This window comes from Amblyomma mixtum, chromosome 1, assembly GCF_055824585.1.
Source record: "Amblyomma mixtum isolate Tamu chromosome 1, ASM5582458v1, whole genome shotgun sequence".
In the NCBI taxonomy this organism is placed as follows: Eukaryota; Metazoa; Arthropoda; class Arachnida; order Ixodida; family Ixodidae; genus Amblyomma; species Amblyomma mixtum.
The window spans coordinates 179,217,933-179,245,724 of NC_143012.1; the positions used below are offsets into that span (position 1 = coordinate 179,217,933).

Genomic DNA, 27,792 nt, shown 5'->3' on the forward strand with positions numbered 1-27,792 from the left:
GAAGCAGCACCAAGTTTATTTGGGACGGGTACTAACAGGGCTGACCCAAGCTGATTAAAATGGTGAAACCAAGGAAAAAGAGTAGAACTGCCCCTTGAAGAGTTCTGCTTATTCTAAGTAAAAACAGATTGTGGTGGGAACATGCAGGCTTGTTTGACAAACAATTTCAAGAAAAACTGAGTTTCTTTCAAACCACATGTGCGTGCGCACGTGTTTGTAAACCAGCCACCCCAAAGGGTGCCTGACCATTTTGACAGTGTTACTGGCAACAGCATTGTATTTGAACAAATCACAGGACACCGCACAGAAGTATTCAAGGAACCCAAGAGTCAGATGAGTCAGCCTATTGAAGTGTTCAGTGCGGGAACTTCATGGAAACTTTCCTGCAACCTAGCATTACTATTAGCCATGGGGTTTAACGTCCCAAAGTTGCATCTGTGCTATGAGAGACACCATAGTGGAGGGCTCCAGATTAGTCGCGGCCACCTAGGGCTCTTGTGCTCTGACATCGCACAGCACACAGGCAGTTCAGCACTTCGCTCTTTTTAAAATGCAGCTCCTCTGGCTGGGATGCCTTGGGCTTAAGAAGCCAAACACCTATTACCCGTGCCACAGGAACACAAGAAATCACAGTAAATGCTTCAGGCCTTCAGTTTGTTAATGCCCTAATTTTCAGACTGAAGTTGGTGCTATATGTCTACATTTAATGGCATTATTCGAATCTTATGATGACAATAAGCCTGCAAGGCAGTCAAAATTTCACCTGAATATAGATAGGGTTATTCGGTTTCGGGATATTTTTTCAAATTCAGGGGGTAAAAATCGGGCGTTATTTTTTGGCTTGATAACAGGGGAGAAATCGGGTTTTTTGGAAAAAATCTTCGAAATTTGAGTTTTATCGGGTTAAATTTGCAAACTAATAATTTATTCCAGTTGCTCTTACCGGTGGGTAACAATTAGGGCTATATTTTGGGCTGCTTTCAAGAAAGTATTGCAAAATTTGGCGTTTCTTTGATAATTAATTATTACTCGCAGTGAGAGGCAACGGTCAGTTTTGAGAAAAGAAACATTTTATTCTCGAGGGCTGGTCATCGACGTTCTACACGTCCTTATTAACATACATAATCATCTGCATGCGCAACATCTCGGTTTCCATCCGAGACCTGTCTGGTCTCTGCAGGTACCTAAGCTGAGAGAACGTTCGCTCAACGTCACAGCCGCCATTAGCTAGGCACAACAATGACAACGCTGCATTTGCTAGCCTTGTGTAACGCACAGTTGCGTCGTTCCAATAGTCCATCACTTCAACACCTTCATTTGTGGGGCTTGCTTCTAGCAAGTACTGGTTAAACTCCTCGCGAAGCGAGCCTACATCGTCCATCACGGAAATAAAGAGAGGTCGGTAGTCTCAAACGACTGACTCAGCAGCCGCTTCTGGAACGGATCGAGTACGGCTGCCAGTTTCCACAATGTCAACTGGTTTTCTTCTTTGTCTGAGACTGGAGGCACAGCAATTCCGTGGGCACAATTGTTCCAGAAATCGGAAAAAATCGGGTTTTACCCAATGTTTTAGGAACACGTTCGCGGTGCAAAAATCGGGTAAAATCGGGTTTTACCTGAAAACGAACAACCCTAAATATAAACAGTGCTAAAGAGCACAAAAGTATCTGTCATAAGTGCTGGTAAAATGGCCCCTTTTGCATCGAAAATGCAGCAAAGATGCCGAATTGCCTCACGACATCCTTCAGTATAGGGACAGTCACTAACAAATTGATACCATATTTCTCGATTTTTCAAAGGCTTTCAACCGAGTTCCGCATCATCATCTGCTTGCCAAACTTGCTTTACTTGGAATCCCACAAGCAGTACTCATCTGGCTCGAGCACTTTCTGAAAGGGCACGTGCAATTTACATTCACCAACTGTTGCAGCTCATCGCATACTGACGTCACATCAGGTGTCCCTCAGGGCGCAGGATTATCACCGTTGTTATTCTTAATCTACATATATAATCTCTCAACCAACACAAGAACCAAACTTCAACTTTTTGCGGATGACTGCGTCGTTTATAACATCATCCATGCCCCTGAAGACACCATTAAGCTACAAAATGATATAAGAACAATTGCATCATCATCATCATCATCAGCCTGACTATGCCCACTGCAGGGCAAAGGCCTCTCCCATGTCTCTCCAATTAACCCTGTCCTTCGCCAGTTGCGGCCACCGTATCCCCGCAAACTTCTTAATCTCATCCGCCCACCTAACTTTCTGCTGCCCCCTGCTAAGCTTGCCTTCTCTTGAAATTGCATCAAGGTGTGAAAAATGGCACATTCCACTTAACTTAAGCAAATGCCAGCTCATGTCCTACTCTCGTAAACAAACCTCTATTAACCACACATACGATAATAATTCAACTCCCATTGCCCGAACTTCCTCTTACAAAAAATCTCTGCCTCTCCCGTAACCGAGAGTAGAGTAAGCATTAAGCATGTACTCATCGACATCCACCTGAGCGCAGCCCTACGACTACAAAGGAAAGCTGTACAGCTTTCCTTTGTAGCCGTATGGCTGTGCTCGGGTGGATGTCAATAAGTAATTACTCACTTATTACAAATCTACTCCACCTTGAGGGATCCCCAAAAAACATTCGACTAAGCATGAAATGTTTACGGGCATAACACATTGGTTGTAGATAGTACTAGTCAAAATCTTGAAATGGGTCTAGTGTTCAACACACCACACCACACCACACTCTTCTTGTTGCGTCGAAGCGATCGCCTGCAATAGTGCGGGTTTAGGTCGGCAGCCGCGAAACCGTGGTGGCCTTGTAGCTTTCGGGAGTGGCAGCATGATCATGGCGTTGTCGGCACGGGCGAGCAGTCTTCTGCTGTGCCGTGTCACTCGCAAAGCGATCGCTTTCCGCAAGACGCTCCCTATCTCTCCTTTCATCAGGCTCCATTGCTTGGCTTAAGCAGCTGTGACGGTGGCGGCAATGAAATGCAAGACGATGCAGAAGTGTACGCGGATACGACGAGACTATGCCACCATAACGAGACGCAGGCCTGACAAGAATGTATATACAAAGCGTTCGAATACTCTGCAAGCGTGTATACATCTGCCTGCCAACGGGGGGAACGTCATGAGCTGGAGGCCCAGCAGCCGGTCTTGTACATGTGTGAGTGTGGGACCGCGGCGCCATCCTTGGGGACGGCGCGGAAGCAGTTTTTCCGCCCAAAGCCCTTCTCGCCCTGGGGCTCCCCTCTTGCTCTAAGCGGCCCTCTCTCAAAGCCCCGAACAGATCACGTATGAGTCTCGTTAAATCTCTCACGGTGCCTGGATGCTCTCGTTTCAGCTCCCGGATGTGTGGAATACAGTGCCCGGATGTTGGCTCTCGGTCTCGGCGTGACGTCACCACACTGCCAGAAACGGGAGCTAAAAGCATTTCATGCTTAATACTTTGGCGTTCACCTGACATCATCCTTATCATGGGTCACTCATATTAATTCAATATGCTCCCAGGCCTCATGCACTCTTGGTTATCTACGACAGAACCTAAAATCAGACAACTGGTTTATCAGACATACGTCAGACAACTTATCATTGGCTTATCAGACAGTTTGAATGCGCCTCACCATCAGAAACCCTTCGCAAGCATACCTTACAAATGAATTAGAAGCCGTTCAAAACCAAGCTGGGCGGTTTATCATGTCAGAGTACTCGCGTGATACTGGTGTCACTGCACTAAAACGAGCCCTTTCCCTCCCAAGTCTCCAATCACGTTGCAACGTATCACGCCTATCCCTCCTTCATTCCTTTTTCTACCACCCTATTGACAGGCATCCTTTGCTGCAGCCGCCATCAAGAATATCCCCTCGCCTAAACCGCAGTCATCCCATAGCTCCCATGAAAGGCCGCACGCCAGCGATGAATGATTCATTCTTCCCAGATGCAATAGCCCGATGGAATGCCCTGATAATATTGCTTGGTGCACAGATCAAGCAATTTTCCCCACTAAACTAGCGAGTCATCTGTGTCTTATGTAATGTATTCGGCCTTATCAAATCATCTGATCTTGCCTCTTGTCATGATTTTTTGCTTTGTTTCGTTCCTTTGCTTTTTTTTATTTTTGAGCTGGTATCAATATGTTGTTACACACTGTTCTTGCCCCCGCCTAATGTAATGCCCACAGGCCCTAGAGGCTTCAATAAATGAAAATGAAAAAATGAAATGATCTGATTGGAAGTTATGAATGAACCATTAGTGACTGGAGAGGAAGTTATTATTGGCAAAGTTGCATGCTTTTCTGCTTGTGAAATGGGGATGACAGTATGCATTACTCGGGCAAATGAGCAGTGGTGAACTGAGTAGTTTGTGAATGGCAGTTAGGCTAATGCCATTAAATTTATGCGTGTGGCATCATGCGAATGACATTGAAACTTCAGGCAGTAAGCACTTAATGGCACTAAGTTTGTACATGCGGCACGGGTATAAGCCAATCAGACACCACAGTGAGACGCACTGCACAAACCCTGCATGTCTAATGACAGAAATAAAGCAATTAAAAGATATCTCCTGTGACTAAAGAGTGACTAAAAGAGATCTCTCCTGTGAAGTTAAACCGTTTCATCATCACAATTTCCTATATTCAATCAACCTGCTCCTGTAATAAACTGTTTCAAGCCTACCACCGTCTGACATTAGACACAACTGCTGACTCCATCTCAGTGTTGCAATTATGACGATTCAGGATTTGCCATCAATCCGCACCGTGACAAATGTGGTCCCATAGAAACAGTGCAGTACATAATACTAAAATTCCCTGCCAATACAAACGAAAAAACTTGCTGCCAGGCTAAAATGAACGTGCTTGCGATGTGCCATTAAGTCTGACAAGCATGTTGTGTCTCTAGCTCTGCTCTTGAGCACCAAGTTTTGAATGTTTTGCATTGCTGCCTTCAGAAAAATCGGCCTCCTGACTTTTTCGCTTTTTCCTTATCAGGTGAAAAGTATGAGCATCCCCCATCCTTATATACAGCTCAAATAAAGCCTGCTGCTAAAAACAAGCACCTGGCTGCATGAATGCAGATACAGGTTCCCCTTAGGCAACAAAACCTGACGATCGATGGCACAAGCTTTGGTAAAGCCCAGTGCTCCACAAGATTCAATGCTCATAAGTGACATTGTTGAAATAAATGCGTAGTCTGGCTGCTTTAAGACAACCACATATTATATCATGCAATCCCTACTTAAAAAATGGTGCTCCACTGAACAGTCCTCTTCCCGAATTGGAAAGGAAATAAATTTGTCAGAGTAAATGGCTATTAATTTCAAAGATACAAGCGGAAGAAACAGTTACACATGCACAAAAAGTACATACATACAAAAAAGGTAACCAAGCAGTTTTATAAGCTAAAATAATGCCATGGGCTCGGAGACATAGCATAATCGAGTGCCTGAAATCAGTTTCAACTGCCTCGGGTTCTTCAACATGCGATGCACCGAAATCTTAGTACACTGATGATTCAGCATTCTAGCTCAGTCAAAACAAAGCCACTGTGGCCTAAAATTTCCCACAAACTTTTGCTCAGCAGCTGAATGCCGCAGCTACTGCGTCACCATGGCAGGTTCTGCAGATTTATGAAAGTTTCAAATTCATCAGTGAATACTTATGCATTACTCACACATGCCCTGCCGAACCTGCTATGCAGCCACACAAAACCCTCATCAAAGTGAAGTTGGCTTATTCCATTACATTTTATCCATAGCTTGCAGTCTCGACTGAATTGCATGCATTTGACAAACTGTTACTTGAAGTGTAGAGGCAATGAAGACTGCACAGTTTTGAGATGCAAAGCAGCTCACGCAGACACTGACAGCAATCAGTCATTACCTTTTTGTTTTAACTCACACAAGGCAAACAGACCTTTGAAGACTATATTGTTTTCCTAGGGTAGCTCTGGCCTGAACGGCTTTATGATGCAGGAGTAATCAGGAACAGATAAGGCACAGCAAGACCGTCAAATTAAATACTAAATGCTTATGGCTGTCAGCCCAGTTTTTTCCTGGTCCGGCCAAACTTCAAGGATAAAACAAGTAGAAAGAAACAAGGAACGACCGTAGAAATTTGATGGCAGGAAAAAAAGGGAATGTCATCGCAGAGGCCAAAGCATCTGTGAGCTGATATGTCAGTGCGCATTAAAAAAAAAAAACCAGGTGGTTGAAAATTTTCTGAAGCGCTCCACAACGACATGCTCCACCAGCCAATGTGTTGTCTTGGCAAGTAAAAAAATCTTCAAGTCAATCAATCAACAGAGAAAGGAGCAGCTGCTCTTTGCACACAGCCGTGCCCCAGCGCATTGCATCCACTGCCCGACATCCTTCAAACCGGGTGCAACAATGCACGTGCACGAGAACTGAAGCAGCATCAAACACGGCTTTCCAACGTGCATCAAGAGGGTGAAAAAGGCACTAATGACACTTCAACTAGTGCTCACAGACAGTCTTTTATAACTTTCACCTGTTTCAAGTGCGTAAAGTTTTGAGCGAGCATTTCCCACTTCGCCTTTTCTTTTTTTGTTCTCGCAAACTGCCGCTTGCGACTGAGTTTTCTGCCATTCCAACACTTTATTATAACTACAGCGAATGACATAAATGTGGATATTCTTTTGTTTGTATTCCTTTCTCTCACCACTAACACCTTGGAAAAGCAGGAATGGTGTGCACTGCCTGCTTCTACCAATTTATCTGGAGCTCCAAAAGGTGTTGTGGGCGACAAGGCAAGCTACAGAAGAGATACTGAACGCACAGCTGCATTGAATGACAACAAGTTGGGAGAGTTGGTTTTGCACATACATCGCAGCAGAACGAGAAGACAAGAACAAACGCCAAGTTGCTTCACTTGTCTTTTCTTCTTGTCTGTCGCCCCGTATTCGTGCACTACGGTGTATACGCACACCTGTATTCTATGAAGAGTAATATTCATGAAGGAATTTAATTTCATTATCATCTGCATGCAGCCTGGAATAGATAATAAGCAGCCCGATTCTGAGTGTGTGAACCTCATAACAAACTGCCCACGTAATTATAATGTTATAATAATTTTTATTACATTTTTTTTACAAATGTCACGTTTCGTAAGCTTATGGAGGGGGGTGCACTATTGCAATGGCAGGAAACACAAACAACGCAGCCCCTAGATGCTCTGCTGTTCGAATTTCTTTTGATCGTGCTTTTACCTGGGTGGTAAAAAAAAAAATGTTACAGTCATCCTAGAATGCATCACGGACGACTCTAGCATCTTTTTGCTACTACTGATGTAAAAGCGCGATGAAAAGAAATGCAAACAATGGAGCGCTAGGCTCTGCTCTGCTCAGTTTCTTTCCATCGCCCCTTTACATGCACACAGCACTGAGTACTCAGTGACACATGTGCATGGCACCTCTGTTCTGTGAATCAACTGACCCAGTCTAACACTGTTTTCGCACGTTCCTTTATGATTTAGACAAAGCATGCAATATACTGCTGTACACCACCAAGAGTTGGCAAACTGATTTTTTAGAAATTCAGCAACAATACTAAAACATGCTGCCAAGTATGACAGGTTCAGAAACTTTTCAAGCACAAAGGTTACGTCTGCCACCACCACACAAAGGTACGTCTGACACCACCAAGCGTTGTCACCCAAGGATATTTATAAAAAGTAATCATTAGTGCTAAAATGCCAGACGTCAACTTGGCCACTTATATACTATGCTAAAGGCAGATACATAGATATGTACACATATCAAAGAAAAAACAACACAGAAGATTAGCAAAACCACAAATACAGGGTAACCACGTGTTTGCAAACCGCACTGCAGGGTCTATGGACGACTTCTCCACAAAACAAACTTCTGCATTAGAATTTTGCCTGCTTCTGGCATGAGTTAGCAGCAAACTATCGCAAAGCTGCATTAAAAAGAAGCAGATTGTTTTAAGAAAAATTTCCAACAGTCACCCTTTGATGAGGAAGGAAACAATAGAAAAAGAGTAACAACTTTTTGGACCCAAAGACCACTCTAAAAAGCGCTAAGCGCTGCAGCAACGACATTCAGAGGATGGGCAACACACATTCTTACTGTGTGCCCAGCATGTGCTCGCACCAGGAACAACAAAATGCAAACAACGTACACATGCACTTGGTGCGCACATGTTCGACAACTTTGAATGGACCAGAGCACTTCGCGATAGGAAATGTTACCCCTGAACACACTGTTTCCAAAGGTGTGCGATGAACATGCTTTTTGACGTAATTAAGCTAGCAACGAGACTGCAGGACTTCAAAGGGTGTACAAAGCCAGTGCACAAATGGGCCATTGAAATATTCACATAGAGATGCAGTATACAGCTTGAATTCATTCAGGTCACCAGCCAGCATTGTTTTATCTGACCAGGCCTTGTAAGCAAGGCCGGTATCCCACCCTAGAGAAATAATGCTTTCTTCCAGTTATTCATACCGCGCATATCACCTTCCCAGGCCAACATCAACCATAACTACCAACCTAAGGCTGCCTAAGCTAATACTGTGTAAGCAAACATGTTTACTGCTGTTTTAACATAAAATAATTTTTTTTTTTGTACGCCTGCAGAAGCTTCGGCTCTAATGCCTTTGGACTCTTGAGCACACATAAAATAAACTGTGTTCTTCTTAAGTCGCTAATAAAATTGCACGCTAGGACTCGCTTTTCTGAAAAGTATCTTTGACTATGTGAACCTCATTAGCTGACTCATTATGAGACCAAGTAGAATTACCTAACACTGAGCCTTGGATGTTACCCCCGCATGCACCCTGCAAAGAGTGCACTGAGAGTTGGCGCATTGTGCCCAACATCAAAAGGTGAGTCAAGTCAACCGCACGATAAAAACCTCTCCCAATGATATTCAATTCCTGACATTAATATTCCTGATTGATTCAACGACATTCAATTATCACCGGCCATGTTATACCGGCCGATCAACAGCGCCCGTCATTTCATCCGACTCTCGGCAACCGCAACCTCAAAACGTTTCGTCACTCCCAACAAATTAATAACAGCAAAACAGTTCCCTCCGGCCGCTATGAGCCAGTGGTTACGGTGTGCTGCTTTTATCGCGAGGTCGTGAGTTCGATATAAAACCACGGCGCTGTTTCGGTGCAGCAGAGCGAGTCTGCAGAGCCCGTTTCAAGTCGGAAGACCCGAGATAAATATTATCCCGCTATGAGTTTCGTTGTCAACAGTGCTTGTTTATAGCGTATTTTTTTTACTTTTGTGCAATATAGCAACGGGCTGAACAAGTAACCTCTCGCCTGACTTTCTGTCTTTGCAAGCCGTGCGTCCTACTACGTCGCCCACTACATAACCGGTGCTCGAAAGCACGGATTCGCAATTGGCTGGAAGAGCACTTAAGTCGATCTCAAATATGAACTGCAGTTACTAGGAAACATTACTAAATAAGCAAGAAAGAATGATGCAAACTGCAATTTGCTGTTTATTACTGCTCGAAAAGATACTCCCAAGTCTGGACTAGGTTTTGATGCAGGCAACGCACGCAGAAGTTTACGTTTGACATGTGTCACAGCGCGCAACCTGTTTACCTTCAAATAACTTTTTCTTCTACAAAATAATCATTTTCTCGTGACGTGAAGTGCATAAGGTTGCCCGATCTCAACAAGTAACAGAAATGTTCATTTTAGTGAGCCAGCTTTTTTCTTTTTTACTTTAACTTCATCGCATTGTTTACCTCTGCGCAAGTGAGTTGGCGAGCATCGTCCTCGTAGCTTTCACGCGCGGTAGCTGTCAGCATGATGGCGCATCCGCGTGCGATTTGACAGCAACGATGTGTTCATAAAAGCTGGCACCGCCGAGTGCAGATTAACGAGTAGGGAACGATGCAGAACTCGAGATGCACCACACACAAATTGACAGCTTACAGCCACCTTCGCGGACCACGGATACACGGTCGGCCGTGTTGACGGAAACACGCCGCACTGGGACCCATGCAACGAACAGAGCATCGCGAGACGCGCGCTTAGCAAGGAAATTCGAAAATGCCGGCACGACGATCCGATCGATAAAGTGAGCGCGATCGCGACGACGACGCCAAAGGTCGGCGCCCCATCGACGGGACCCACTAAGCCTAACGTCAACGTACTGCTCGAGACCGGCCGCTAGCGTCGTGGGCAGCACTCACCGTGGGCCGCGTAGGACACAGTGAACCACAGGAACAGGGCACATAGGTGCCAGCAGCAACGCATTCTCCCAGCAGCGCCGACGTATCCGTGTATGCCTCATGGATCGCGCACCAGCGAGCCTGGTGAAGCCGGCCGCTCGACACAACACCGCAGCAACGCGGCCATCACTACTTTTTGCAGCGGGGTCGAGATACGGACCGCCTCCTATCGCCCATCGCGACGTACGCGCCTGCCAACTTTTTCGGCGACTTGACTGACGCGCGAGTTTGTTCTGTGTTCCTGCGCCAAAGTTTCGAAGGGGCTGCGATGCGGTTGGGCAGTCAGCTTGCGCGCAAAAAAGTAAAGCCAAGTTATGATACAGGCAAGCAAAATAAATCTTAATCATTTCGCACCACCAAACCGCTCAGACAGCACTTATTTGCAGTTCATAACAGCCTGCTGCCGTTGGTAGAATTAGGCTTGCCGAGTTAATTTTTTAGGCGTTTCGATCTAGTAAACGTCACTTTCTTCGATCAGTGGCGCCAGATACAAAATCACTATTCGAAAGAAAATCGTCTCTCAGCACCAAGCCAGACCAAGCTCTTTCCGAGGAATAAAATGTTGTACAGACAATCAATTTTGGCAAAGAAAGCGAGAAAGGAGCTTCATTCCGTGCGCCGGTTTCCGATTTATTTCCGAAAAATTGTGCTTGCTTATAAAAGGCTTTTCTAAAATTATATTCGTATCTTTGGCCCAGCGGCCATGCATTCCCAGTGGCGGCGGCGATATGTAAAAGTGGATTTCTCTTTTAGCGCCCACCAACATATTTTGCTTGCAATTCCTTCTTCCAGCTTTGTAAATAACCTCCTTCCGTACTTCTACTTTACATGTAACTGTAGTACAACTGTGGCAACACGTACTTACCTCACATCGGGGTTTCCCCAGGAATTTAAATAAGGTTTGAGGTGGAGAGGGGGCAAGAATGAAAAAGAAGCGGTAGTAATTTTTTGTTTTTTATTGTGTGGTTTCTTCCACCACAGGCCTGCTATGGACGATATGGCCCTTCGCGTACATGCCCTTCTTCCGGCGCTATTAAACCATTCCCCATCGTGGGGGAAAAAAAATCGTTAAGAATTAATTAAGGGCGTGCTTTTAGAAAAACAAGGAGGTGTGTAGGGAAACCACTGCCTCACACCCAGGCGCCTTATAAGCACTCTGTCGATTTCTGGCTGTTCGTGCAGGTTGAGATTAAAAGATTCAGAAAATGCAGTGTTGAGGCTACTCATGGCAACATCTATCTTTTACAGCCTTATCTAACAAATTTGTTTGACTAATAAGAGCGCAATGCAGAAATGGTTTGCATTCATAATGTATCGAAATTGGAAGGAACAGCTGCGTTTTGAAAAATAAATCGCAACAACTTCGCGACTTTTTGCTCCCTTCGGTTCATCTCCAGCTGAACTGGAGTAGAAAGCAGACTGCGGAGAAGCCTGCGAGCAGTGTCGGCAACATCTGTGTCATCATAGTTTGAGAAGTAGGTCACCTGGAACGTCGACAAACCTAGCTGTTTAGCCTTTAGCCTGTTTAGCAAGCCTGTTTCAGCAAACGAAGCCGCTGCATTGGGCAAGAACACCACACTACATGATTTCAGCCGACACTGTTAATTAAATGTTCCGGAATGTCTGGCTCTTCGGGTGTTCGGTCTAATGTGGTTGGATGTTTGGTTTGGTTTATGGGGGTTTAACGACCCAAAGCGACTCGGGCTATGAGAGACGCCGTAGTGAGGGGCACCGGAAATTTCGACCACCTGGAGTTCTCTAACTTGCACTGACATCGCACAGTACACGGGCCTCTAGAATTTCTCCCCCAAAGAAATTCAACCGCCGCGGCCGGGATCGAACCCACGTTTTTCCGGTCAGTAGCCGAGCGCCATAACCACTGAGCCACCGCGGCGGTGGTTGGATGTTGGTTTGCGCTTTCATTGTTATCGTCGGGTGTGGGTATGTGGCTTGCTAGTTGTAACGCCATTGTGCGCTCTACACCTTCCTCCACATGGCTGTTATCATGAGAGAATTTTTTAAGTTTCTTCGTCCAGATTTACTCAGTTTTGCTCAACTGGAAGACCTCATTTGCCTCGGACATTTAGAGTATCATGTTGTGACGCGTCCGCCTCTTCTCGAGTTTTAATGATGCGAAAGTCTGTTCAAAGTCCTCAGGTGTTATTTTTAAAAGGTTTATAGATGACTTGAGTAGTTCTGTGCTCCATGCCAGGTGATGAGATTCCGAAAGTAATTGATGGGGTTAGGGATAGAAAACATCCTTTCGGCGCAGTTTCCGATTTGAGATTTTACGTGGAGCTCATGCCTGATTCGTTTGTCAATAATTTTTCTGAACTTTAAAAGATTACGAGAACGTGTGCCATCAGCAGGGGAAGAACTAGAAGGCGCATCCAGCTTGTTTGGCCTGTCAGGTCGGCCTCTGCGGGGCGCTTCTACATGGTCCCGAAAATACACTCAGAGGACCATCCAGGGCGACCGTCTGTTACTGGCACTGGCACACTGACAGAACCGATCTCTGATTACATCGATCCTCTCATCAAACGTAATATGCTCCGAAACATCGATCTTACGTACTCGACACTGTAAATCAGTTCCTGAAAGAATTATCCAGTGTCTCTTTCCCTCATGGAGCTTTTCCAGTTACTCTGTACGTGGTATCACTTTACACTAGAATCCCACATGACGACGGAATTCAGACCATGGTCGGAGCGTATAAAGAATACAAAAATCTAGACTCTTCTAGTCCAAGTGCCATGGAGACACCTGCCAATTTGGTCCATAAACTTCACACTTTTCAATTCAACAACTCATATTATCTTCAAACTATAGCGGTGCAGCTATGGGCACAAAAATGGCGCCAAATTAAGCCAACATATTTAGGAACAAAACTGAATCAGATTTCCTCTCCTCATATCCAACCAAACCAGCTTCTTACAAACGCTTTCTGGATGTCATATTGATCATTTGGATAGAAACAGCAGACGAACTTATCAAGTTTGCCACCTCATTCAACAACATGCATCCAAATATCTCTTTCACACACACTTACTCAACCAATAAAATTAACTTTCTGGATGTTTTGGTTCGAGTTCACGGAAGTACATTAATCACTAGCGTTTATAAAAAGCCAACAGACAGATCTTCATTTCAACAGATGCCACCCACGGCACTGCAAAACTTCAGTTCCGTACTCACAGACCATCTGATCCATATGAATTTACTTACGACCGGGAGATTTTCAAGAAAATGCTAATCGCATGCGGATTGTTCTAAAGAAACATTACCCGTCCTCTATAATGAACGATGCCATCAAAAGGGCGCAAACGACTAATCATAATCAGGTCTTTGAGGAATCCTAGCCAACATATCACACCGCTGTCTCATACTAACTTTCGCAAACAACCTCACGAGCATTAACAAAATCCTAAAAAAAAAAACACTTCTGTATCACAGAACAAAGCGATCGCCTTTCCAAAATTTTCTGAACGGTCTCCTCGGTAACATATACAGAAGACCAAAAAATTTCAATGAACCGAGGGCTGTGGGGTGTGCACTAGGCGGGAAAGACCGATGCCAAGTTTGTAAACACATGCAAACCAAAGCACTGGCTAAAAGCACCCATCCAAAAATTTCAAAATTTTATCCGGGAAGATTTAAATTGCGATTCCTGCAACGCTGTCTACATCCTCGAGCGTGTCGACTGTCGAATGCGATACATATAGGCATAGGCCACGCAGACAGTTGCTTCCGATTCAGGTTTAATAACCACCGCTCACATGCTCAATCCCTCCCCAGCCTCCCTCTTTCGAGACACCTCCGCGAGAAAGGCCACGAGTTTGATAAACTTAAAGTAACAATACTACAGAGTGGCTTCAAAAATACTCGTGAGCGCGAGCAACGAGCATCATATTTTATTTTTAAATTTAACACTGTGCAAAGGGGCATTAACGAAAGCCACGGCACCCTCACCTTTCTTCCGAGGTCAGAGACCTACGAAAATACACAAAGCACCTCTGAATGCGCCGTCTGAGGTCGTACCCCCTTTTGCATGCCATATTTGGGTAGTTACTTCCACCCCCCCGTTTGGCTCATCTTCTGGACTCGCCAAGGCCACATAGCCCCTTCTTTGCTTTTTAACTACAAGCTGACGTTTTTACACTGGCAACATTCCTTCAGGTACCTCCCCTCCGCCCCGTTTTTTCTAACCTCAGGGGCTAAACCAGCGGCGGGTACAATATAGCCCCAATGCTAAGAAAGAACACTACTTCAGGTTTTTATCTTTTATTTTTGTTTACTTTTTCTGCTTTCTCCGTCCCCCTCCCCCCGCCCTCCCAGCCAGAAAGAGCGACAAGTTCCCGCGTTCTTCCACGTACATATCGACCATCTAAGCTCGACACGCCCGTCAAGGACCAATCATGCAGTGCTTGAAGGGACACTGAGCAGAGATTGATGATGGCTTGTATCGATAAATTAGCAGCTCCTAAACACAAAAACGCCAGTCTTTCTGAAAACAAAGCTCGTGTAAGGTAGAAAACAGGAAGGACTAAAATAGAGGTATCGCCGCCGCAGGCCAATCTCGCAAATACAAGCGGGATGACGAAATAGGCGAACTAACAGAGTTCTCTAAATAATAATGAGTCCTCGCTTCCGTTTGCGCCGCTTTACGTCACTATTCTCCTTTTTCGTTGTCACAGAGTCTCGAGTTTGAATCGTAACGACGGGAGAAAGTTAAGTTTGAATCCAAATCTCTCAGCAATAAATGCACCTTTCACTATCGGACAAGCAGCGACAAAGCAACGAAATGCTGAATTATCGGATTTTATTAACAAAAAAATTTGTTAGCGTCGTCCTCAGTGTCCATTTAACAAAGCAGGAGTCGCATCTCGGTATTGTGTTTCTCTACTCCATACCTGTTCTGCGCACTCTAGCTTTTTTTTTTGTGCGGCTCCCATTGCTCTTTTCTGCTTTTTCCTATCCATGCATTCATTTCTTTATTTTTACTTGCATTTTTTTCTTATATATACTTATTTCTGTACTGTCTATCGGTTTCGCGCTCGCCTGTTCTGTGTCCAACCCCTGTAAAAGGGGAAACACCTGCGACTACAAGTCACTCTTGAAAAAGATCGGTCCTTCCCTCCCTCCCTCTCTCTCTCTCTCTCTCTATATATATATATATATATATAGAGAGAGAGAGAGAGAGAGAGAGTTGATAATTGCCAACCAAGACCTAGGAGCTTTTTGTCACACAAATCCACACACACACACACACACACACACACACACATATAATGCAGCAAAAAAAGGGGAAAATCTTGGCACGGTATGTAGTAGTAAGAACGTAGACCAACGTTTGAAACGCTTGAAACAATTTATTGACGTTTCAACCGTGGAACGGCCTTCGTCAGAATGTCTCAAACATTTCAAACGTTGGTCTAAGTTCTTACTATATATACATGTATATATATATATATATATATATATATATATATATATATGACAGAAGCCAACAGCCACAGAAACCAAGGGGCACAGGGGATTTTTTTTAAGTTATTTATTTGTGGTGTTGATCAATTTAGAATATTACTGAATATGTTATCGTTTAAAGATAACTGATTAGAAAAGCAGAAGAAAAAACAACCACCTGCCGCCGGTGGGATCCGAACCCACGACCTCCGAATTACGCGTCCGGTGCTCTACCTCTGAGCTACGGCGACGGCTGTCAGTTCTTCTGCTTTCGGGGGTATTTATGTTTACAAGTAACCTAACCTTGAGAGTGTTCATCAGCGCCACCCACGTTCATAAGCGGCGGACGTAGAACGTCCTGAGTTACCGCAGGTGTGACGTAGAACGTCATCGAACGGAGAGGGTGGAAGCTGCGTGAGAACCCTCTTATGCTTCCTAAGGCGTCAAAAGGCTGCCAGAATCGAGGCCCTCGCTAAGCAATTAAGCAAACAAGGGAAGGGGATGAGGGGCTCGTTATAAATATGACAGAAGCCAACAGCCACAGAAACCAAGGGGCACAGGGGATTTTTTTTTAAAGTTATTTATTTGTGGTGTTGATCAATTTAGAATATTACTGAATATGTTATCGTTTAAAGATAACTGATTAGAAAAGCAGAAGAAAAAACAACCACCTGCCGCCGGTGGGATCCGAACCCACGACCTCCGAATTACGCGTCCGGTGCTCTACCTCTGAGCTACGGCGACGGCTGTCAATTCTTCTGCTTTCGGGGGTATTTATGTTTACAAGTAACCTAACCTTGAGAGTGTTCATCAGCGCCACCCACGTTCATAAGCGGCGGACGTAGAACGTCCTGAGTTACCGCAGGTGTGACGTAGAACGTCATCGAACGGAGAGGGTGGAAGCTGCGTGAGAACCCTCTTATGCTTCCTAAGGCGTCAAGGCTATAATATATATATTATATATTCGTCTAGGCTCATTGCAAATGCTTTTACTGTCAATCAATAAATCAATACGTACGTAATCATTCTTACTGTGTATTCATTGTACAGCCTTTGTCAAAAGTTTGGAGCCCAGGGGGTTTTCTTTTGAGCCACACTGTGTCATTCTTAATGGATCTCTAGCGCTCCAAATTTCCTGGACATGAGAAGATTTCTGGTACAATGCTCCTGCAGTCCTAATACAAAGCTTGGAAGTGAACCCCCTGGGCTCTAAACTTTTGACAAAGACTGTACATACCTGCATCCTCATCGCTGCTCACTTCATTGCGATCTTTGTATATAATTTTCGTGACTAGCATGTAATTAGCGACACATCCTTCTCTCTACTTGTGTCATGCTCTCAGGTGTGATGAGGACACGGTTTAATGTTCTGTTGTTCCATCGCTCTTGCAAAAACGCGCGGGTGCTTTGCGATGTCAGCGCACGTTGCAGAACCCCAGTTGGTCGGAGTTAATCAGGAATCCCCCACTTGAACGTCCCTAATAGTAGCCCGCGTTTCGCTTCGACACGTCAAACCCCACGTATTATCACCATTTTGGAAAATATAGGATGTATACATTGGCGCAGTATATTTATTTATTTCAGAACCCGGCCAGTCTTTGTTGCACGCTACGGAAATAAGCAAGGAAAGGCGGGCCTGCGGCAGAGCTGGGATACCAAAAGGGGATACCGAGGACAACAATATATTTTTTTTTTGTTAGCATAATCCGATAGCTCGGTATGTCGTGTCTTCGCTGTCGCTTGTCCGGCGGGTAAATATGCGTTTAACGCTAAGAGATTTGGATTCGAAGTTGAAAAAATTTAGGAGATGCTTTGGCACCGCCTAAAGCGCCAACTCCAAGGATGCTTCCTGTGCGTACGCACATGTACAGAGGGCAAAACACATGCCTGGAACGACCGAACTGTGTGTTGCGCAGCTCCCGAAGCCGCTGCGACCAGGATGGTAAAAAATGACGATGAAATCCTACGTGTTTAAGTGAACATGCTTACATCCAGACTATTTTTAACCACATGTTATCGCTAGATATCGCGTGTTGAAACATACCCAGAACGTGTTCTAGACAAGCGTTTTGCCCACTGTACAAGGTGCTAGACATCGGCGCTAGCTCACGGGAGCTCGCGTACGCGTCGGTAGCGGGGTTCGGCTTACAACAATCGGAGGAACGCGGGGTTCTCGGAGACTTTTTTCTCCATGTCTTGAAGCTCTTTCAGGTTCCCCGAACTTTTCTTCACGGTTTAATTTGTCCTTTCAGCGCCCCCCCCCCCCCCCCCCCCCCAAACCCCTTTTCCTACACGGTTTGAAATTCTTTCGGTCGGCTCGAGAGGGGGAGCGAGCCAGCACCAGGAACGTGGAGATGCATATCTCTTTGACACCCGTTCCGGCGTACCCCAAGAGCGTCGACGCTGGGCGCGTATGCCCAGGAAGGGCCCTTGGAGATGGCCTCGTACAACGCTAGCAAGCCACAGGTGTTTCCCTCGTCGCAGGTTCGAGCCGTGGCACGAACATCGTCCGAGGACCACTTAGCGGGGCACTTGGTGTTCCTCTGCTGCTTCACACTTCAAAGTCGAGGCGCGACAGAAAACGAAACCATGCGGGCATGCAGAGCACAGCCGCAAAGCACCAAAACGTACAGGGACTCAGCTCGCCGCCTGTTGCACCGCTAAAGTTGTCTTTGGCTTCCAACATTTATATTGTCACGTTGATATTAAGTATGGTATGGTCTCTTTCCGTCTTCCTCGTGTGATAAAAATGCACAAGCGGCTTCAAAGCACAACTAATATACTTCAATATTTAAAGCGCGTAACCTTCATGCACGTTTGTAAGCCTCAGATATTCATGACTGTTTGGTTATTTCATCATCGCGCTGGTATAGCTGTGAGAGGCCTGTGGCGGCGACACTTGTATATTAATTCTTTCTCTTTTCTAGCTTTCTTTTCGCTTTTTGTGGTCTTTTTGTGGTTAGGAGCTGGTGGCTGTGGTGGTGGTGAAAAGCATTTATAATATACACAGAGAGGTCGTTTGTTTGGGAGGTGACCGCTACTGGGCCGCCCCCCTCACAACAGTAGGTAGGGTCCCTATTCCAGGATCCCATTTGACTCTACCGCAACTCGGGTACGCCGGACCATAGCCTGTTGGGCCGGGAGGTCGTGGCAGCCGAGCAGGGCCGCCTCCCAGTCCTCTCGGGTTGGGTTGGGGTGGGGGGTGAGGGAAGGACTGCTCTGGAATTCCCACACCGTATGGTAGGTGTCTGCCACCTCCGTACAGTGTGTGCAGAGGCCAGAAAAGGATGGGTGGAAGTGTTTGAGTACTGCCGGGCACAGTAGTGTATTAGGGAAGAGTCTTAGCAGAAGACGCTCACCTGCTTTTCCCAGCCCTTTGAAAGGGTGCGGGTACGTGCGGTGAGAGTCTTGGCAGTGACTGACGATGTTTTTAAATTTTAGAACGCGTTCATTGTCCAGATCCAAATCGGTAAGGCCGTGAGTGCACTGAGTGCGTGGGAGCCTGCGTCTGCAGCCTCGTTTCCTGGCAGGCCTTGCCGCCTTGATGGTCCGGAGTCCAGACTACGCAGCGGAGCGTAGGATCTCGGTCCTGCGCCGCGTTGCGAAGTATTCGGTAAGCTGTGAGGGAAACCCAACCCAGCTCGTATTTTCGATAAGCTCCCTGTGAGTCAGGTAGGGTATATTGCGCCTAAGGGTGAGAGGTCGCCAGGGCGATGGCCACCTCCTCAGCGTGAGTTGCACTCGGAGCTCTGGAAGTGAGCCCGCCCACCTGTATTTGTTGGTGTATGACCGCGGCCGTGTACCATCCCACCCCCCCCCACCCCCCCTAGAGCGGTGCGGGCCGGCCACGTCCGTATAAAAGACGTCGTGTTTCTTGCCATAATGGCGGTGGAGGGCATCCGCCCGCGCCTGCCGTCGGCCATTGTGGTCTTCTTTGGACATTTTCGTAGGAAGGGGCCGAACGTTGAGGGCGCATCTCCATATTTCGGGCACCCGTACCCTTTCCTAGGTGCGATAGTTGTGTTGAATGGGTAGCCGGTCCAAAAGGCGACGACCGGACACGGTATGGGCAAGACACGTGCGTTGGTTGGTGAGGTGCTAGGATGATGATAATGATGATGATGGCGTCCTCAGGCTCAATGGCACATACCAACGGTTGGGAATAGGTGCTAGGAGCTGGCATGATGATGTCCTCAAGCTTAATGGCACGTACTTTAACAGTACTGCATATTGGGCGAGTTGGTTGACATACATCTTGCAAAATTTTTAGCGCGAAAAACACGGACAGAAAGAGTGGACTCAGCGCTCGTGTCGTCTACTCTTTCTGTCCGTGTTTTTCGCGCTAAAAAATTTGCAAGATGGCACGTACCCACGGCGGGGGATTGGCCAGGGTGCATATTGGTTGGTTGGCCTCAAGTAGAATGGCACATACCCACTACGGGGGAGTGGCCAAGACACAGGCGGTGAACTGTTTGAATGATTAGGAGTTTTAGAGGAAAAGGAGTATTAATAGGGTATAGGCTGACAGATTGGACGACGCAACGAAAGGGGTCCTGTTAGCTGGGAGATCGAAGATGGGACGACGGCTTTATGTGCAAATTTGAATGCATCATATGGAATAGTTCAATTTTGTATTGACTGAAAGAGAGACAGAAAAATAATAATTTTATTTATTTATTTTTATTTATTTATTCGGTACTGTCAATCCCATCAGGGATCGTAACAGGGATAATAATAATAATAAATGAACTCTTTGATAAACAGAAAAATGAAAACAAATAGAAAAATAAATAAATACATTTAGTATTAGCATGGGAGTCGCTGTGTTTCTAGAAGAAATTTTTGAACTGCACAGCGCGCACTCCTGTTGCTTCGTCCAAGCGAAGCAGCGCCAAAGGAAAGAACAACCTCAGTGGACACAGGCAGACCCAGCTGGTGAAACGGAATTTCTAATAGGCACCTCCTTAAAGAAGAGAATCGGCGCCAGAACAGCAGGTAGTGATCCACTGTCTCAGGCTCGGCACAAAAAAAATGGGCACAGTGGAGAAACCGCCAGACCAGATCTGTGAAGGTAGAAATTTAGCAGAGGAACTCGGCATCGCAAACGCGTGAAAGAGACCTCCAGTCTGCGCGAACTCCAGTCTTTGCTACTCCAAGGGTGCAGAAGGTGCTGATATTCGGGAGATGAAGTAAGCGCCGAGGCTGAAAATTCCTGAAATGTTGTGTAACTGCGAAACCTCACCGCAGCTGTATATGCGCAGGGTGGCAGGACAGCAATTATTGGGCCACGGAGAGAGGCCCTTGCTAATGAATCAACAACCTCATTTAACTGAATGCCCACGTGACCCGGTACCCAAAGCAACCTCACCGAATTTAGATGGAGCGGGATCAGCTGCTTAAAGAGGCGTAATGCCCGAGACTCAGAAGGTGATGATAATGAAAAGCAAATAGATAGAGAGTCCGTCATAACCATGACTTGGGAAACGGCAGGATCTAATTTACGTAAGGCTGGAATGGCAGCTAATAATTCGGCCAGATAAATTGGAGTGAAGTCAGGGAGACGGAGAGAAAAGGACCATCCTAATGCAGGTGAAAAAATGCCCACACCTAATTTTCACGATCCTGCGAGGCATCGGTAGCAATGAGAATATGAAAAGGAAAGGACCTTAAGTGGTCCTGTAACAAACCGTGAAGGAGAGGAAAGGGCTGGAGCTTGGCACTCGATGGGAAAATGTTATCAAATGCAATCTCGTCTGAAGGTGAGATGTTATGCAGAGGATGGATATCTGTGCGCTTAATGTTTAAGGGATCGAGGAGGGACTGCACGAAACATATCTGCGGAGTATGCAAACGAGACCAGGTGGCATTTAAAAAGACTGCGGGTTGACTAAGAAATATTACATTGGATGTGTGGAGAGGAGAGTCGCACAAATTTAAAAAGGTTTGGACTGTTAAAAGGCGAAATCTGGCTAATAAAGATGGAATTCGCGCCTCGAGGTGCAGGACAACATTAGCTACATACTTTGGAAGTCCCAAGCAGAGGCGCAACGCCTCACGCTCCAAGAGCACAAGCGGTCAAAGTTTATAGGCAAGAGCTCCTGAGAATAAAACACATCCGAACTACAAAATTGGGCGGACATACATTTTATAGATCAGCAGAAGTGTGTGCCTTCTCATCCCTGACTTAGCGCTGCAAAGCCGACGCAGGATGCCAATGGCCCGAACTCCTTTTACAGAAACTTGCTCAAGTGAGTCCGCCAGGAAAGAAGTGCATTCATCAATGCAAGCTGACTTCTTTCTCCTCACTGGAAAAAACTGGAGGGCAGACTTAAGCTCCGCCGTGAGACGGGATAACGTTAATGTCTTGATGCCCATATATGCGAAATTGGTCATTCTGTACTATATATTCATGAGTCGCCGGGAATCCTCAGGATGGCTGTTTCAAGCACAGCCACCGGAGGCGCATTTGAGACCCAGGTTGTTCTTCCCGGGCAACCTCTTGCGACCAATCATTCACTCAACTGCCACATACTGTGGTGCGCAGTTCCCTAAAAATCCGGCGGGCAGGTCGCCACCCGCCATGGTGGGCAAGTTTTGATGACGTCACAACGTCACGTGACCTATTTAGCAGGCGCCACATTCCATCTGCGTGCTCCGGCCCCTCCGGCTGCAAGGCTGCCAACGCCGATGCCGGACAGTTTTTTACAACAGGGGGGGTGCTAACGCTCTGGCGCTTCAAAATATTGAATAGAGGTTACACAAAGAGGCAATGCGCTCGCTGGCATTCGATAATGATGCGCTCTACGGTATGGAACTTTGTGGCTGTCAAAAATGAACCTTCACGTCAGTGGTGGTGGTAGTGGTTTATTTAAAAAAAAAAAAATGAAGCAAAAGAGTGTTGCCGGCCGCGGCAATTGCTATCTGATATCTTAAGCACCCGAGCTGCAGCCGGCGGAAACGAAAGGGAAAGGGAGAGGATAGTGAGGAGAAGTATAGAGGGGAGCGACAGCAAGAAAGGACAGGGGAGAGCTTTGTACACTATTTACAAAATACAAAAGTAATCAAGTTCGCGCCGCTCGCGCGCTAATGTCCAAGCATTGTCCGAAAATAAGTGCGCGCGAGCGGCCACTGCGCACAATCACTTACACAAGAAGTAAACTGTATGTACATAGCCGCGCGCACGTAGCGTCCTGTCTCGGATTAATCGCGCGCGCGGCACACTGCACTAGCGGCCGGGGTGGGGCGCCCGGCCGCGTATACCGTCCGAGGTAGCACCCACGGAGCGTTCGTGAATCGTGTCACGCGTGCACTACCTGGCGTAGAGCAAGCGGTTAGTCAAGTCCGCCTGCTCGATGAACGCACAGAGGCTCACCATTATAGAGGGGGAATGGTAAATATACAAAAACAGAGAAAGATATAGATGATTAAATAAATGTTAAACAGAGCCTGAATATACAACGTTAGCTAATGCTACGCGGAACTAAATTTTCAATGCCACAGCAGCTTCTGCGGGAAGGTGGTTCCGGTCACATGAGCTTCGCGGCAGGAATGACTGCGAGAAGCATTTCGTGTTGGAAGACAAAATTCCGACTTTGTGATCATGATCAATGCGGCGGGATACAGAAATTGGCTAGGGGATGAGGTGACCACGAAGAGCGGGATGATGGTACAACTTGTGGACCAGGGTGATACGAAACATTTATCTACGCGATGTCAGCGATGGGAGGCAGATATTAGACTTCATAGTAGTTATACTCGCTGTGCGGTTGTTGTTAATAAGGATTAAACGCACTGAGTTATTTTGCGCCAGTTCAAGACCATTAAGTTGTCATGAGCAGGGTGTCATACAATTAAGTGTTGCATACTCGAGTTTGGATCGTATTAGTGTTTGATAAAGCAATAGTCTGAAATTAGAAAGAACGTTAAAAAAGTTACGAGGTAAGTAGCCAAGCATGCGATTAGCATTTTCAGTGGTGTTCTCGGTATGAAGAGGCCAGTTAAGATAAGAAACAATGTGGACGCCGAGGCATTTATATGACGACACTGATTGCAACTAAATTTTTGTCGATGTACAGTAGTGAGGTGGGACGGAAGTTTTTCTAGATACACGCATGACTCTGCGTTTGTTATTATTTAGCTACATTAACCATTCTTTGCACCAGTTTCCCTATTGTGTTGAGGTCTGACTGAAGTAATGTAATGTTGTTAGCGTTGGCTATTTTTCTGAAAATGACGCAAACATCAGCGGATAGGTGAATATGAGAATCCACAAGAGAGGGGGGATCATTAGTGGTAATTAGAAACAGTAGGGGTCCATGAACTGAACCTTGTGGAACTCTGGAAGACACCTCTGTAAAACTGGTGTTATAACCGTTAGCAAAAACAAATTGTAAACGATTAAGTAGACATTCAATTCATTTCAATAAGTTACAGTCAATATTCAGTTGTTTTAGTTTGTGAGGCAAAAGTTTGTGACATATATTGTCGAAAGCTTTTGAAAAATCCAGAAATATACAGTCAACTAGTGATGATAGGTTGAGAATACAATGCAATGCATGTGTAAACTATATTTACTGTGTTTCCGAAGAGTAAGGTTTTCGACAACCTTGTTGCGCTAACGTAAAAACTGAGTTCAATTAAAGGAAGTTAACAAGCTTAGTTGGTGAATATTATATGTTTGAGCATTTTGGGACAAGTACTGGTAAGGGATATGGGACGAAAATTACTAGGGGATGCTTTGCTGCCGGATTTTTAGACTAACCACCTTTCCGATCTTCCACTCAGTAGGCAGCGTTGACTGGTCAAGTGATTGCTGAAGTTTGGTTAATATAATGGGCGAATAAGCTGCAGTGCTTTTTCAGAACTTTGGGTTAACGCAGTCATAACCCGGGGAGGAATGAACACTGAGTCCATCAGTAAGCTTATTGACACCAGCAGTAGCAACAGTTATAGGTGGCATGAAAACACAGTTGAAGTGGTGAGTTGTAGACATATGTAAAGCTGTCAGTGGATGCGCCGTTAAGAATCGTGGCGCAAATGTCGGAAGGAATGAGGTCGCCTAATGGATCAGATAAGGCAAGCTATCGTCGGTGGAAGGATTAATGACACGCCAGAATTTTTCACATTGGTGGTTACATGTGAGTGGAAGTGCTTTTAGCGCTTTTGAGAGCCTGAACATACATGTTGGAAGCCGCTGAATACGAAGTCCATCGCTCACTAGTTGGCGAGAACTTTGCGATGCGGTAGAGGCTTTCTTTTTGTTAGATAAATGTTTAATGTGATTATTACACCAGCGAGCTATTGGGTGGGTGGTAACAGTGCGTTGAGGAGTGTATTGTTCTGTGAGTTGGGTGATTATAGCTGTGAACATGCTCCAGTTGGTTTGAACGCTGCGGACATCAAAGCTATGGCAAAGCATCGATAAAAAAAATAGTTCATTATTTGTCGGCTGAAAATTAGCTCTGTTGTAGTCTCATATTATTATTTTTCTTCTTGTTCGTGTTCGGAGTGGCTAGATTAATGTCAAAGTGCATTAGCAAGTGGTTGCTGATGCCTGGCAGGTATGTAATAGGTGAGACTATGTCAGAATTAAATCTAGCGTACTCGCCCCGTTGCCTGTTATAGTCGCTTGTGTGCACAAATGCACTAACGAGAATACTGAGCGCGCATCTAAAAATTCGCGACTTTGAAACGAGAACGGGGACATTAAAGGGGAGTTGGTATGTTCGAAAAATTGAAATCGGCAAACAAAACAATACTAAACTAGATCATGGTGCTTTGTTTTTAAGTGTTTCCATAAAAAGTATGGCAACAGCTTGGCAAGGCTTAGGTGATCGTGATCGAGGAGGTTAGACTGAAATATAGTACAACAGCTTGATACAGGTCTCCACATCGTTCGTATCTACTAGGACATTGCAGGAGCCCGGACAAAGCAAAATGTCAAAACACAAATCACGTTTGAATTGAGATCATGGCAGGACAGTGGATGAAATGTAGCTAAAAGAAGAATTGTCAACCGAAGCAAAGAATGTAATGAGCCAGAAATATGCCTATTAAAGAAGACACTGCACTGAGAAAATGGACAGCATGAAATAAATGAGCAGCACAAGTGGAGCGTACAGGCCTTTATCAAAGAATTTACTTTTTTGTTTATTTACCACTTCCTGATGGTGTTAGCTCCATAAAGGCACTATCAAAATTATCATAATTTTCAGTTTTATTTGCTTAGGGGAACGTTAGACCAATAAGAACTCGGTTCATAAATGCACTTTAAATATTGCTATAAATCATCATACTCTTCGTCCTGAGCCACGAGAGCTGGGGCTTCATGAGATGATTATTATGGTGCATTAAAAAAAATTTCAACATGCCGTCAGCAAGTAAGGATTTTATACTGGTGCTGAAAAACACCGCATTTTTTAAATTTTCACTGGCAGGAGGGAGTAACTTTCTTAACTGCGCTGCTTTGTTCCTAAATGAATGAAAGACGTGTATGCTGACTAGCTCTTACACCTGTTTAGAAGCAAAAACAATTCTAAAATATGTAGCGTAAGATATAACACTAATGCACTGTGAAGCTTGATGCCCTAATTGGTCCAGTAGAGTGGAGAGCTGGGCGAGTTCGTTGGTGCACGATTGTAGAAAGAAAACCAGTGCAAAGGACGGGGACACAGAACTGGGAACACAGAACTGGGAACACAGAACACAGCGTCGTCCTGTGTTCCTGTTCTGCGTCTCCGTCCTTTGCCCTTGTTTTTTTTTTTTCCTTAATTGGCCATGCACTTGTGCCAATTTAGGTGCACTTCCTTTGAATTTTGCACAAAAGTAGTGCATTTTTGCATTCACCATTTTTACACACTGAGTTGTTTTATCTTTTGGTCACTTCAGATCAGAGGAAGAGTATAGAAGAGTATAGAAGTAATTTACTTGGAGAATACAAGGAAATCGATTGCGATGAATTTTCTCATATTTTAATTCTCCCTGATGGGAATGCAATACGCGCCATACGGCCTTACAACCAAACACCCAGGGCTCTAAGCTGGGCAAAGCATGTGTCATATGTGGAAGTGCGAATATGGCCATGGTGCGCCGGGCGTCTTGAATGCACACAGCAGGAAGTGATTTGTACAAGCCACGGCCGTTTGATGCAAAGCGCAAAGCGAGGAACGAGGACGGGAAAATAGCACAAACGCTAAAAAAAAAAAAAGCTAGTTTGGCTCGAAACGCATTTTCGGTTCTAACAGGTACCAACGTTGGGGAAATGCAACCAGTTTTGGGCGCCGTGCAGTTGGAAAGGTAAGAAGAATGGAAGGTTCTGGGAAGCGGAGGCAGGGCTGCGTACGGCGAACGCGAGGTCGCGGGGTCACGGTGTCCAGGGAAGCTTTTTGAATGGATTACGGTATTGCTAGAAGACTGGTCGTTGACCGAGGCCGACAAGGAGAACTAAGAACGAAATCCACGCAAAGGACGATACACAGGGAAGAAGTAGACAGGACGAGCGCGGACTTGCAACTGTTTATTGAAACACATCTTCCTTCCATCACCAACCCTACGCATGCGCAACAAGCAATCTCTATCTAATCGAGTTCAGGAACTTCAGTTCCTTCTTGTACAGATGGACCGAAGCCTCGCTTACACACTTTTCGGGCCCATATCTATCAATCTGCCAGGCTTCGATGACCTCACGTGTTTTCTGTTCTTTGGCCCTTCCGATTATCTTTGTGCGCTCAAAGAGTGGCGTGGAGAACTTCGACAAGGAGAACTTCGCAGCAGCACCTCGGGAAAGGGTTAAATTCTTCCACTCGCCACTGTCGGTATCGAGGGAAGGTAACGATGGGACGCTTTGCGGTGCCATTCTAGGAAAGACTCTTTGCAGCGCACCGCAGAGCCGGCTGCCTTCTCTCTTGTCCGTCTCCCCGGCAGGAGCTACTCTCTCCGGTTCAGGCAGGGGAGACAGACAATAGTCGCGGGCGAGAGCGAAGGGGGGCCCCCCACCACATGAATGGCATTAGAAGAATGCCACTGGTGCCTCCACTACGGCTCGTACTATTCTGGTGCAGCCTTGGTTGCTGCGTTTCGC

At 45.7% G+C, this 27,792-nt stretch overlaps 1 protein-coding gene across 4 annotated transcripts in view; it reads right to left on the reverse strand.

Annotated features, from left to right (window-relative positions):
• The window catches only part of arr (low-density lipoprotein receptor-related protein 6), a 123,863-nt gene that overhangs the window by 70,312 nt on the left and 25,759 nt on the right, over nt 1-27,792 (reverse strand). For 2 of the 4 annotated variants that reach the window (XM_089559924.1, XM_089559920.1), the window contains exon 1: nt 10,212-10,471. The exons of 1 other annotated variant lie outside the window; for it this stretch is intronic. In XM_089559924.1, coding sequence (XP_089416050.1) covers nt 10,212-10,275 — 64 coding nt within the window. In that variant the 5' untranslated portion in view covers nt 10,276-10,471. Of the gene's footprint in view, nt 1-10,211; nt 10,472-27,792 lie in introns of those variants that run through there. One more of the 4 variants, XM_089559940.1, reaches the window with a different exon arrangement.